This window comes from Biomphalaria glabrata, chromosome 1 (assembly GCF_947242115.1).
Source record: "Biomphalaria glabrata chromosome 1, xgBioGlab47.1, whole genome shotgun sequence".
Taxonomy (NCBI): Eukaryota; Metazoa; Mollusca; class Gastropoda; family Planorbidae; genus Biomphalaria; species Biomphalaria glabrata.
Window position 1 is genome coordinate 51,082,402 of NC_074711.1, and position 15,333 is coordinate 51,097,734.

At 37.8% G+C, this 15,333-nt stretch overlaps 1 protein-coding gene across 3 annotated transcripts; it reads left to right on the top strand.

Moving 5' to 3' along the window:
- The first annotated feature begins 5,475 nt into the window (after positions 1–5,475).
- On the top strand, positions 5,476–15,036 carry LOC106051440 (muscle M-line assembly protein unc-89-like). 3 transcript variants are annotated; one of them, XM_056042463.1, is made up of 3 exons: positions 5,476–5,814; positions 10,400–10,532; positions 10,931–15,036. In XM_056042463.1, exon 3 carries the CDS (start codon positions 12,205–12,207, stop codon positions 15,019–15,021), a length of 2,817 nt encoding a protein of 938 aa, XP_055898438.1. In that variant the 5' UTR covers positions 5,476–5,814; positions 10,400–10,532; positions 10,931–12,204; the 3' UTR covers positions 15,022–15,036. The 3 variants fall into 3 exon arrangements, with proteins under 3 accessions (XP_055898438.1, XP_055898428.1, XP_013062071.2); XM_056042453.1 differs by having other exon boundaries at positions 10,400–10,488; XM_013206617.2 differs by lacking the exon at positions 10,400–10,532.
- Positions 15,037–15,333: the final 297 nt, after the last annotated feature.

The window sequence follows — 15,333 nt, forward strand, 5'->3', positions numbered from 1 at the left end:
ATTGTTTCTTATCTTATCTTATATAATACAGACGTTACTTCAAAATACTAAAATTGATTTATCTTGTGTTGCTTTTATTGTTCTATATATTATGCAATCGTCTGCGAATAATCTGACTTTTGTTCCTGAACTAATGCAATTGGGTAAATCGTTTATGTAAATTAAAAATAGTAGTGGACCTAAGACTGTTCCTTGAGGTACGCCTGAGTTTACTGTTATTGGTGTTGATCTAGAGCCATTTATTATTACAGTTTGTTCTCTCCCTATCAGAAAATCCTTAATCCACTGATGCAATGGACCATCAATGAAAAAATATTTTAATTTTTTAAGCAAACTATGGTGATGAACTTTATCAAAAGCTTTGGAAAAATCTAGTAAGATAGCATCTATTTGCTCACTGTTATCTAAAACTTTTGAAAAATCATCAATAAGTCCTATTAGTTGTGTTTCACATGATCTATATTTCCTAAAGCCATGTTGGTATGGTGTGAGGACATTATGTTTGTCTAAGTGGTTTATGATGTTCCAACATATTATGTGTTCTAGGATTTTAAATGTGATGCTGGTAAGTGATACTGGTCTCTAGTTTCCTGGGTCTGATTTTTTCATCCTTTTTTAAATAAAGGGGTGACATTAGCTTTTTTTCCAGTCCTTTGGTACTCTGCCCTGGTTAAGAGATGCCTGAAAAAGTATTTTGAACACTGGAGCTAGCTCATTGCTTAGTTCTTTGTTTTTATTTTTAATGTTGTAGCTAGATATTGTTTTACCACTGAATGATTTTTTTTTCTGCGGACCTTGTATGGACTTTGAACTATTCACCCAAAGAAGGTTCCCCAATGTATGTGGCCTATATTGAATTGGGTCACACAAGATACGGTCCAGGTCCTGGATCTTAGACTAAATAGACTAATTTAAAAAAGCATCGTATATCACTCGAACACAGCTACCATCTCTTGAAGAGCTTTTTCAAGAAAGATGCCTTTCCAAAACACTCACGATTCTTAAAGACAACCTGCACCCATTAAACTACTGTTATATAAGATCTGAACGAAGTGGTCGTCTCCTTTCCATTAGGACTAAAACAGAAAGATTTTAAAACTTCTTTCGGTCAGAGTGTTACAAGATCATCTGTCGTCATCGAGAGGTACATAGAAGTCAAATTGATAAAGCGCTGGTTGTGAGTGTGTATATGTTTCGTGTGTGAATGTTGTTCGAATTTTTCATCCATATTGTTATTGTACAGTAGTTACGCCGAGGTTGTCAATTGTAGTCAAACTGAATTTCCATTTGATATGATCAATAAAATTATCTTATCTTATCTTACATGACGCGCTAAGAAGGGAAATTTCTTCATATTCATTTTATTTTACCGTGGAAGAACCGCCACTCCAACTACGGGTGACTGATGGCGGCTTCCATGCGAAACAGCAGGGCGGCTTTTTTAAAACTTGGCTACAGTGTTCCTGTTGAATTCCTGACCTGGGACTCAGATAGCCTCGCATTGCATGCATTGTCTCACATGCTCCTGAGGTAATACTATGGGGACATGTCTCGCTACCAGTTGTTGATCTATACTTTCACCACCAAACGGAAGTTTCCAAAGAGGCGCCACATTAAGATCACAGTAGATGGAACCCTTGGACCGTTACCATCAGTGGAATATAGGCGTATACCCAGGCATCAGTGGAATATAGGCGTATACCCAGGCATCAGTGGAATATAGGCGTATACCCAGGCATTAGTGGAATATAGGCGTATACCCAGGCATTAGTGGAATATAGGCGTATACCCAGGCATCAGTGGAATATAGGCGTATACCCAGGCATCAGTGGAATATAGGCGTATACCCAGGCATTAGTGGAATATAGGCGTATACCCAGGCATTAGTGGAATATAGGCGTATACCCAGGCATTAGTGGAATATAGGCGTATACCCAGGCATTAGTGGAATATAGGCGTATACCCAGGCATTAGTGGAATATAGGCGTATACCCAGGCATTAGTGGAATATAGGCGTATACCCAGGCATTAGTGGAATATAGGCGTATACCCAGGCATTAGTGGAATATAGGCGTATACCCAGGCATTAGTGGAATATAGGCGTATACCCAGGCATTAGTGGAATATAGGCGTATACCCAGGCATTAGTGGAATATAGGCGTATACCCAGGCATCAGTGGAATATAGGCGTATACCCAGGCATTAGTGGAATATAGGCGTATACCCAGGCATTAGTGGAATATAGGCGTATACCCAGGCATTAGTGGAATATAGGCGTATACCCAGGCATTAGTGGAATATAGGCGTATACCCAGGCATTAGTGGAATATAGGCGTATACCCAGGCATTAGTGGAATATAGGCGTATACCCAGGCATTAGTGGAATATAGGCGTATACCCAGGCATTAGTGGAATATAGGCGTATACCCAGGCATTAGTGGAATATAGGCGTATACCCAGGCATTAGTGGAATATAGGCGTATACCCAGGCATTAGTGGAATATAGGCGTATACCCAGGCATCAGTGGAATATAGGCGTATACCCAGGCATTAGTGGAATATAGGCGTATACCCAGGCATTAGTGGAATATAGGCGTATACCCAGGCATTAGTGGAATATAGGCGTATACCCAGGCATTAGTGGAATATAGGCGTATACCCAGGCATTAGTGGAATATAGGCGTATACCCAGGCATTAGTGGAATATAGGCGTATACCCAGGCATTAGTGGAATATAGGCGTATACCCAGGCATTAGTGGAATATAGGCGTATACCCAGGCATTAGTGGAATATAGGCGTATACCCAGGCATTAGTGGAATATAGGCGTATACCCAGGCATTAGTGGAATATAGGCGTATACCCAGGCATTAGTGGAATATAGGCGTATACCCAGGCATTAGTGGAATATAGGCGTATACCCAGGCATTAGTGGAATATAGGCGTATACCCAGGCATTAGTGGAATATAGGCGTATACCCAGGCATTAGTGGAATATAGGCGTATACCCAGGCATTAGTGGAATATAGGCGTATACCCAGGCATTAGTGGAATATAGGCGTATACCCAGGCATTAGTGGAATATAGGCGTATACCCAGGCATTAGTGGAATATAGGCGTATACCCAGGCATTAGTGGAATATAGGCGTATACCCAGGCATTAGTGGAATATAGGCGTATACCCAGGCATTAGTGGAATATAGGCGTATACCCAGGCATTAGTGGAATATAGGCGTATACCCAGGCATCAGTGGAATATAGGCGTATACCCAGGCATCAGTGGAATATAGGCGTATACCCAGGCATCAGTGGAATATAGGCGTATACCCAGGCATTAGTGGAATATAGGCGTATACCCAGGCATTAGTGGAATATAGGCGTATACCCAGGCATTAGTGGAATATAGGCGTATACCCAGGCATCAGTGGAATATAGGCGTATACCCAGGCATCAGTGGAATATAGGCGTATACCCAGGCATCAGTGGAATATAGGCGTATACCCAGGCATTAGTGGAATATAGGCGTATACCCAGGCATCAGTGGAATATAGGCGTATACCCAGGCATCAGTGGAATATAGGCGTATACCCAGGCATTAGTGGAATATAGGCGTATACCCAGGCATTAGTGGAATATAGGCGTATACCCAGGCATTAGTGGAATATAGGCGTATACCCAGGCATCAGTGGAATATAGGCGTATACCCAGGCATTAGTGGAATATAGGCGTATACCCAGGCATTAGTGGAATATAGGCGTATACCCAGGCATTAGTGGAATATAGGCGTATACCCAGGCATTAGTGGAATATAGGCGTATACCCAGGCATTAGTGGAATATAGGCGTATACCCAGGCATTAGTGGAATATAGGCGTATACCCAGGCATTAGTGGAATATAGGCGTATACCCAGGCATTAGTGGAATATAGGCGTATACCCAGGCATTAGTGGAATATAGGCGTATACCCAGGCATTAGTGGAATATAGGCGTATACCCAGGCATTAGTGGAATATAGGCGTATACCCAGGCATTAGTGGAATATAGGCGTATACCCAGGCATTAGTGGAATATAGGCGTATACCCAGGCATTAGTGGAATATAGGCGTATACCCAGGCATCAGTGGAATATAGGCGTATACCCAGGCATTAGTGGAATATAGGCGTATACCCAGGCATTAGTGGAATATAGGCGTATACCCAGGCATTAGTGGAATATAGGCGTATACCCAGGCATCAGTGGAATATAGGCGTATACCCAGGCATTAGTGGAATATAGGCGTATACCCAGGCATTAGTGGAATATAGGCGTATACCCAGGCATTAGTGGAATATAGGCGTATACCCAGGCATCAGTGGAATATAGGCGTATACCCAGGCATTAGTGGAATATAGGCGTATACCCAGGCATCAGTGGAATATAGGCGTATACCCAGGCATCAGTGGAATATAGGCGTATACCCAGGCATTAGTGGAATATAGGCGTATACCCAGGCATTAGTGGAATATAGGCGTATACCCAGGCATTAGTGGAATATAGGCGTATACCCAGGCATTAGTGGAATATAGGCGTATACCCAGGCATTAGTGGAATATAGGCGTATACCCAGGCATTAGTGGAATATAGGCGTATACCCAGGCATTAGTGGAATATAGGCGTATACCCAGGCATTAGAGGAATATAGGCGTATACCCAGGCATCAGTGGAATATAGGCGTATACCCAGGCATTAGTGGAATATAGGCGTATACCCAGGCATTAGTGGAATATAGGCGTATACCCAGGCATTAGTGGAATATAGGCGTATACCCAGGCATCAGTGGAATATAGGCGTATACCCAGGCATTAGTGGAATATAGGCGTATACCCAGGCATCAGTGGAATATAGGCGTATACCCAGGCATTAGTGGAATATAGGCGTATACCCAGGCATTAGTGGAATATAGGCGTATACCCAGGCATTAGTGGAATATAGGCGTATACCCAGGCATTAGTGGAATATAGGCGTATACCCAGGCATTAGTGGAATATAGGCGTATACCCAGGCATTAGTGGAATATAGGCGTATACCCAGGCATTAGTGGAATATAGGCGTATACCCAGGCATTAGTGGAATATAGGCGTATACCCAGGCATTAGTGGAATATAGGCGTATACCCAGGCATTAGTGGAATATAGGCGTATACCCAGGCATTAGTGGAATATAGGCGTATACCCAGGCATTAGAGCAGGTCTCAATCAACAAAAGTTTTTGTATTGTTTCAAACTGAAATAAGCTGAAGTTGTCCTTTAACAGAAAAAGTCCACCTATTTAAATTTTTGTTTCAGATCCTACTAATCCTAATCATTATTATTGCCTTTCAAATGATAATAGCCTCAGTCTATTTATAGTTTTCTAATTAAGCGTATTTTTGCGAGAAATAAATTGACGCTATAAATATCTATTAAAAGGATGTTCATTAGAAACGGAAGTAAACAAACATCCATTATACTATGAACATAAACAAGTAGATTTCTGAAGCCGATCCCTTCACACTTACAAACAAAAAATGTAGCCACAAAGCGATCTTTGAATGTGAAGGTTTAGATAAGGAGAAAGTCAGCCATTCCACACACTACCAACAACACACACACAGCACATGCAGTACACACCATTCTAGAACACATTCCGTGCAGTCAGGAAGTATCAGCATATCAATCTGAATATAGTCTACTTTAATATAGATCTAGTAAATATCGAATCTAGACCTACATTGGCTACATCTTTATGATTCCATATTGTTTTGGTGCAGTAAAAAATAATGCAGCAGTAAACAAGGTAAATTAAGTATTTTTTTTTACTAATTAATTATCATTTCTATTAGCTGTTACCGGAAGATATGCTAGGACAAATGTGTACAAATGCTCCTTCTTCCCAAGGAGCATGGAATGGGTTGCCTGAGCTAGCCAGGAAAAACAGTGACTTGGCAGAATTTAAGTCATTGGTTAACATGCATGACTAGATGCATGACGCATAGGATGTAATAATCCTTTTCAAAGTAACGTCTGTATTATATAAGATAAGAAACAAGCACGAATCCGGCATTTTCTTTGGAATGCCTAGATGTAAATCATTGTAAAGAAAGACTGGAACTGCCTCAGACAAAATGGGCAATGTAAAGAAAGACTAGTACTGCATCAGACAAAATGGGCAATGTAAAGAAAGACTAGTACTGCCTCAGACAAAATGGGCAATGTAAAGAAAGACTAGAACTGCCTCAGACAAAATGGGCAGTGTAAAGAAAGACTAGAACTGCCTCAGACAAAATGGGCAGTGTAAAGAAAGACTAGAACTACCTCAGACAAAATGGGCAGTGTAAAGAAAGACTAGAACTGCCTTAGACAAAATGGGCAGTGTAAAGAAAGACTAGAACTGCCTCAGACAAAATAGGCAATGTAAAGAAAGACTAGAACTGCCTCAGACAAAATGGGCAATGTTCATTGAAGTAGTTTATTAATAACATAAGTTTCTCGGAACAATATTTCTATTCGACAGTTATCTTGATTATTTTGATGTTTTTGAAAGTTCTAATTACGACTAAATGTCTACAACTTTATTGTGCTAGGTACATTTTTAATACTAAAGATGTTTCTATTGTGTTGTATGAAAGGTGAAAGAAAATAATGTGATCCAGGGAAACGTAACTATAAAGAAGGATCTATGTGACTAGATCTTGACTTAAAAGTTGTTGAAACGTTTCATTCTGATGAGTTTGGAAAAAAAAATCGATCGAGGTTAATTTTATCATTTTAATGCCTGAAATATTTAATACAACTCAAGATACTCATCGGACCAAAAGGTATAAATGATGTTGTGAAGAGGTTGGACTTCAGAATGAAATAGTTAAAGAAAGAAATGCTGCTGACACAAGTTATAATAAAGTGTTTGGAAGTTGGAATCATTTGTATATTGTTTTCTACTAGAAGTAGGCCTACTAGGAATGACTTGAAACTTGTGTTGCTCTGACTTATAAACTATTCGATCCACTAAGTAATTTGTATGCAAAACATTTTCATGGTAAAATTTGTAATTGTTGACAATTTAAAAGTAACTAAAGGAAATAGATTTTTTTTTACTAATGTATATTAATAATTCTAAAATATGATTTTTTCTTTTCATGATTTTTTTTGAAAACTGGAACGTTGGAATAAGCATAGAGACTTGCAAATGTATTTTTAATCTTACTAGGTCTAGGTCTTCCTCATTAGTATTTCTTTTGTTTTATCTACATTTTATTTCTAAATAACTCTCTCAATACATTTCCTATATTACCTGACGTAGATCTAGTCATCCAACTAAACAATGCCTAGACAAAGTAGGAAATGGTTGAGTCATAAACGTCAGGCATTCAGCGGTTCTCAGCTCTTTTAAGTCTACGACTCGTTACAAGTCTCCACTATGCAGTAATCTCCTTGCCCCAACCTTTAAGTTATTTTCTAACAGAAGCCTAAGTAACTGTGCTTTTGCTAATGTTATAAAATCGAAATTATAATATAAATATCTGATAATTTGTGATAATGCATTACCAAAGCTTTATGTTAAATAACGAAGCAATATTTAAACATATTTTGTGTAATATAGGCTTGTATTTCTCATTGTAATTAAAGTTTAAATAAATGAAATTGTTTTTTTAATGACTGGCATTTGTTTAACCTATTGCGTATTCACCGTATTCATGATTCATGACTTATGTGACTATTTGAAAACAACATGACGGAGCACAGGCATCGCTGTGTAAGATGAACTACACTGATACAATTGGCTGCTACAGCACATGCAAACAAGGTCAAGGTCAATGCAAAGGATGCGCTTATTTCTTTTTCTCCACATCAGGAATTTTCGGGACTGATTTTGCCAGATCCCAACGAAATTCTGCATCAAGTCTACTTCTTTATTTAGACTTAATAACACGCTGGAAAACTGTCTTTGTCTAAGATATTTGTTAGAAAAGAAAGAAAAGGCGTTACTCAATCTCAGACACTTGATCTAGATTTGGATATGACTACAAACACTTGATCTAGATTTGGATATGACTACACACACTCTATCTAGATTTGGATATGACTACACACACTCTATCTAGATTTGGATATGACTACAAACACTTGATCTAGATTTGGATATGACTACAAACACTTGATCTAGATTTGGATATGACTACAAACACTTGATCTAGATTTGGATATGACTACACACACTCTATCTAGATTTGGATATGACTACACACACTCTATCTAGATTTGGATATGACTACAAACACTTGATCTAGATTTGGATATGACTACAAACACTTGATCTAGATTTGGATATGACTACACACACTCTATCTAGATTTGGATATGACTACAAACACTTGATCTAGATTTGGATATGACTACACACACTCTATCTAGATTTGGATATGACTACACCCACTTGATCTAGATTTGGATATGACTATAAACATTTGATCTAGATTTGGATATGACTATAAACATTTGATCTAGATTTGGATATGACTACACACACTTGATCTAGATTTGGATATGACTACACACACTTGATCTAGATTTGGATATGACTACACACACTTGATCTAGATTTGGATATGACTACACACACTTAATCTATATTTGGATATGACTACAAACACTTGATCTAGATTTAAAACACTTGATCTATCTATCTATCTATCTATCTATCTATCTATCTATCTATCTATCTATCTATCTATCTATCTATCTATCTATCTATCTATCTATCTATCTATCTAATCTATCTAACTATCTATCTATCTATCTATCTATCTATCTATCTAATCTAATCTATCTATCTATCTATCTATCTATCTATCTATCTATCTATCTATCTATCTATCTATCTATCTATCTATCTATCTATATCTATCTATCTATCTATCTATCTATCTATCTATCTATCTATCTATCTATCTATCTATCTATATACACACACACATATGTTACCGACAAATTGCGAGATCTGGCATTCAATCGAATTTATTCTAGACAATGCCTAGACCAGGAAATGGAGAAATCATTTTCTCACTTGGCCTGGACGTTTCAGACATTCTATAAAAAAAGGTGAGGAGGAGGAGGAGGTAGAATGAAAAGGATTAATCAGGTACAGGTCCTCTTTCCACTTTATATTTATTACTAATGATTGTATTTGACATTTGCTGTGGGGACATTATAAGAAGGTAATATAAAGCAAAATTAAATTACTTTTGTGACAGTTTTTTTAAAGTATAACATTATGCAATTTTTCTACTACACTACGCCCGCACTACCCAAAAGAAAAGGATTGTACCTCACTCGTCCAACCTTGTACACTTTTATTTTATATTTACAAATGATTAAATTTGATTTGACCAGACAGTGAGAATTGAAATGCTTTTTTTCAAATACATAATTTAACTTCAAACCATGGTAGATCTGTATTTATTGCTATACACTTATATTTCTATACAAATCAATGTGAAATGTAAACCTTAGTACGGTAGACTCAAATCTATTAAAGAGATGATGACTCCTACAAATTGTTATAATAGTATTTCCTTTTATACTAAGTTACTAGATTTTTTAAAAAGTTATAATAATATAATAATAATAATAATAACAAATCACCTCCCACATTCTGACGCTTTCAATTAGCCAAACCTTTCAGTCAGGGCTTCATTTGAGTTTTATTAAACTAACGTCATTTTCCTGAACCCCCCGAACCACGAGCAACTTGCCACGCCACTGCACAAGCAAAGATATCACGAGTAAGCTACATTCATCAGTTAAAAAAATCCAAAGATTGTTAAGAAACAAGTTACTTACAAAGTGTTTTGAAAAGACAATTCCTCTTTAAGAATCTGATGACTTTCGTATGACTATTTTACTCCTAAGAACTAACGAATGATAGATTTTAAAAACAAGAACATTTGTACACCGTACCAATCCCCCTCTCCACGAAAGAAAAATCTTAAGAAAGCGAATCTATAAAAAGAAATTCTTTTGATGAGCCTATAAATCCAGACTAACAAGACGGTGCGCAAACCCTTCCTGAAAGTCTATTGATGTGTATAAATCTTTCATGATTATGGCCTACGTTCAGGGATACCTGCTGACGTTCTGTGGAGGATTAATGTGGTGTAGGCAAAATTTTATTTTAGAGATAATATTTTGAAAAATTATAATGATCAAACGAGAGTTTTCTCAGCATGGACAATTAGCTAGTAATTCTTTTCCCAAAGATATATATCAACTGTCCAATGTCTAGGAAAATTGTTAGAGATGGTACATGTAAAGTGGATTGCAGAATGCCGATTATATTGAAAACTCCTTCAGGTGAACAGAAAAAGATTTGTATTTATTTTCAGGTATTTCAAAAACAAAATAAAAATGAATGAGTTGTGAATGACTTTAAGGCAGCATGTGAGGTGGAGGCTATGGAAAGTCACATCTAGAAGTAGGAAGGTTTTATCTGCGCTAGTTTTTTTTTTGCAGGGCAAGGTTGGTATCTGGGATATAGGTTGGTGATTTTGTTTGGCTAGTTCACCTAACGGAACTTGACTAAAGGCAGTCTTTATTTTTACCTGAAAAGTTAGAATTTGTCTGTAGACTTTTGTCGTATGAATTTTGAGATTTACTTAGCCTGTTCTGAAGTGGGCTTAGCTAATAACTCATACCAAACTTTAAACTTAAATTGATGTATTTTTACATGTAATTAAATTGATGTAGTTTTACATGTAATTAAATTGATGTATTTTTACATGTAATTAAATTGATGTAGTTTTACATGTAATTAAATTGATGTATTTTTACATGTTATTAAATTGATGTAGTTTTACATGTAATTACTTTGATATTTCTAAATCTCTTATTGCTCTTGTTTCGCAATTTCTTTTAAGGTGATGGTGACCCTGCTACAAATGTTAGCCCATACTTGCTCCATTCAAATATCACAGACGGCAATCTTCAAATGCACCTGTTTCTCCAAAAGTTTAGCAAGTGTAGCTTAAAATCGATTGCCAATTTGAGACGCTATGATTGGCATAAAATATCAACCTTATGTCTTCGATAAAGTGTTTTCTGGTCCGAATATTTAAATATTAGCAATAGTATTGATCTCAGTCTGAACAGAGTTTCCAGATTGAAAAGAAGCACTCAATGAGAAGACACATTCCCAGAAACATTGAAAACCGCAAGATAGTGTACACCCTAATGGAAAGTGTTCAAGCAACTGGTTAGCAAAGAAAAGGAAGAAACTCTCCACAAGAAGAAGTAAAGAAAAAGGAAATAAATTGATTTCTATATAGGTCAGAGACAACTATTTCTTGAAGAACACAAGCAGACACATTTACAATTAAGATAGACAGTATGTAGACCTCACCACAGAGAAGATAGTAGTTAAAGTGAGATGTACTATTCAAACAAGTATTACATGGTACCATATAGTAGTTAAAGTGAGATGTACCATTCAAACAAGAATTGGATGGTACCATATTGTATTTCTACAAAAATGATAGTCACAAGAGAACGCATTTCATGGCTTCTCAAAATATTATCACCCAGTGCCACATTTACAAAATATTTGGTAACTATAGATGTTTAGAATATTTGTCAAAGTCAATGTCTTTGATGAAATTAAAATATTTGGTGTGACATGTAGCAAGGTCAAGGTCATTAGATAGAAGAGAACGTAGACATATATACAGGAAAGAAAGGATGGAATATTCGACCCAACTCGTGAACTATTCGCAATTAATTGCCAAATTAGAGATGACAAGAATGCAATATGTATGGTCAGGCCTATGTGGCCTATGTGGCATGGAGATAATGCAAGAGACTAACAAACCTACAAAAAATTACTTTGATAAGTAACATCTTCAAAAAGTAGATACCTATAACAGAATGGGGTGAAATTTCTGGCTTTATCAGCAACTTCCTTAGTAACTGAATCTCACCATATAACACTGCACCACCTATCACATCGAGTCAGGTTTATTTTACGGGGGTCAAAGCTAGAGTTGTCCAAAAAAAAAGGTCTCTCGTATTTTTGAGTCTTACTGGAGCAATGAACGGTAATGCCAACTCTGAACACTGCAATGTCATATCAACTGAGCCTACTGAGCAGATGGTTGGTACGGACGTGGTGCAATGCTAGTCAATAGTGTTTGAAATAATGTCAACAAAGGACCGGCAAGAAGAAATCAACATTCTATCAAAAGACAAGAAACATAATCGTAGACAAACAGACAAAGGTCAAGGCCATTCGTTTAAGCATAAAGAGAGCAGAAGAGAGCAAGCCAGAAAACAATCTCAATTCTACATCGATTCTTTCAAGCAAAATAAACGTTTAAGCTCCGCCTGGGCCAATGACATCAGCGCCAATGAACATGACGATGCCGTGGAGTTGTATGAACAAGCGCTTCTGGACGACCACAAGACTAAACTCTCAGAAACCTATCCTAAAGAGTATTCTAAAATATATACTTATGAGATTGACTTTGATGATGACGACTATATGCCTCCCATTGTGAAACGCAAGCCGCCCAGCCCAAAGCCAAAGACAAAGGTTGTTGTACAAGTCCCAGAAGAACGAAAACCTTCTGAGTCGTCTGCCTCTACCAGCACAGTAGCAAGAGTGAAACAGAAGGCGACTCCAGAATCTGAGCCAGAATCGCATGATGATTATGAGGAGCCAAAAGAGGAGGTCATTGCTAGCCAGGCCGATAATTTCTACGAGCCCAAAGTTGAGGTCATTCCTACTCAGACCGAGAGTTTCTACGAGACCAAAGAAGAGGACAGTCCGACTGAAACGGATGAGGCCATTCCTACTCAGACGGATGATTCCTACAAGACAAAAGATGCCACCATTTCATGCCGAACTGAAGGTAAATCTATTTTTACTTCCAGCTCCGATGAATGTCAGTCTAGCTTGCCCCACGAAACTAGTCTTGTTTATCACCCACCTAGGGAAAGACAACTCTATGGCACACTTTCTTGTCGGTATTGTAAGAATGATTGTGCTTCCAGCCCCGTTCAAACGTCGGATATCAGTTCAATGGCCAAACAAAGTCTTCAGGAAGGTCAACAAGAGTGGACAGATCCCCATTCCTCTAGTCCGTTGTTTGAATCCGAAGGTCTCGATCTCAGTTCCAAAACTTCAGTTCGGCATGCAGACTCTAGTCGTCAGTACAAAGTGGAAGTGGAGCCAGCACCAAGACACTTGACGTCACCAACCATGAAGGTCTCCCAGTGTCGCAGTTCCCCGGTGAGAAGTTTTTTGTTTGGCAGTGGTGTGGAGATACCGGTAGATAGTAATGAAAATGAGAAATTGTTACCAAAGGGACCTCTCTGTAGTCAAACAAATGGCAATAGAGATAGTGATGATACATATTGCAAATGTGACATTTGTGATCAGAAATATTCTAAAATAAGGCAACTTAACGAGAGCCCCGATACTTACAAGAGTCAGCAGTTGAAATCATTCGATGTCAAGTCGCATTCAAAAAGACAACGTGAGTTTGAACACTTTCAACCAAATGAAACATGCACTCTTATAAACTACAAGGAGGATCCTTCGTGTATGGAGGAATTAGGTCCGTTAAGAAGTGTTCTAGATAATGACCTTAGACAAACCACGGAGTACGACAGATTTTACTGCCCATTATGCGCGAGATCACCTAAAGATATTTTCTTTCCCACAAAATCACTCAAGAAATGTATACAGCCTTTTCCAGACATGGCCAAATATCCACAAGTTTCACAGCCGTACTGTGCTGCTTGTGAAACCAGTTCACCTGATAGCAAGCTAATGAGACCTTTGTTTAGTTGTGCTCAAGAAGAGCAAGAAAACACTGGTCCTTGGAGAACATTGAATTATCCAAAGAAAGAATGCCAAGTAGATGCTGGTTCTCAATGGTTTGAGACTATGGAGAATGAACCAAAAGAAGATCCCTGTTTGAAAAAACAGGAAGAGACTGACAATCCATTCCAAGAGCACATTGAACGCAGCTATTATGCAAGAAAACGAACTAAGCTTCAAGAAGCGATGGATTCTAAAAGGTATGGAAAGATAACTTGCAGCTTCACACAATATGCTGGGAATATCAAACTCATGACTAATGAATGCAAAGAAGGTATAATGTTAAGAGACTTTGGAGTACCGAATGACGAGTGCCCAGTTGGGAGACCTACTTGTTCTACTCATCATTTCTCCAGTACAAATAAAGATTTTCGTGACAATTCTGTTCCCAGAAATTACACTACAACAAATACTTGTTTTAAAACGTTTCAAAACCAAGAATACAACTTGAAAGAAGATTCATCTTTGACAGCGTGTAAATGTAGTCAATCTAAACCTGGCAAGGAAAACACATATCAAAGATCTCTATTATTTGAACCTGACTGTTGGCACCGACCAAGTGATGAGGGGGGCTGCAGCAACGGAGAAACGAATGATTATTTAAATTACCGAGGCATAGACAGTAAAACTCAGCGAGACATTAATGAAGATAAATGCCAAGAGGTCGATACTGTCTATTCAATTGAACACCAAGAGAACGCATTCAAAGAAGGCACCAGTACCGGGAGGTATGTGAGCATGAACGAGAAATTCTCTGAAGACAGTAGTAGCTCTAAAAGACGTCGAGAGAAATGCAAAGAAAGCAGGCATAAGCGTAACAAACAATTTGGCAGTGACATAGACACAGCGAGAAAGTCACATACATCTGCTGAAGGCGGTCCTCAAGTTTGGGATGTCGACGGTTGCAGCAGGTGGAAGTACGGCGAAGCTGATCAATATTCAAACTCCAATCTCTACAAACACACAAGTAAAAAATTTAAACAATGTTCTGAGTTTTCTGAATTTTCTTGGCTAGGAAAACCTGTCCAAATATTTAAATGTATTTTCAATGCTCGTCAGGAAACGTTGAGTGGCGGTGTGTCCAAAATACAAACAAATAGCGAAATAAACAACTTACAAATAAATCTATAAATAGTTTTTCTAAAAAAGTGACTCCGTGATAGTCTCTCTTTGCACGTCTTTTAAAAATACATAAAATAATCATAAAAAAATAAAAACAAACATAAAAAAATTAAATAAACATAAAAAAAAGAAAGATCACAACAAAGAAATATAGAAAATTTCAAAGAGCGTTTGTGTTTTCACAAAAACTCAGAGGCGGTCCCCGAAGAGTCCAACCACGGATCATTTGCTTGGTAAGCAATGCAGGTAACTAGTCAGGTTTCTGTACGACTATCAGAAGCTATAAAGTATTAACTATCAACAAACACACTCTCTACCTTC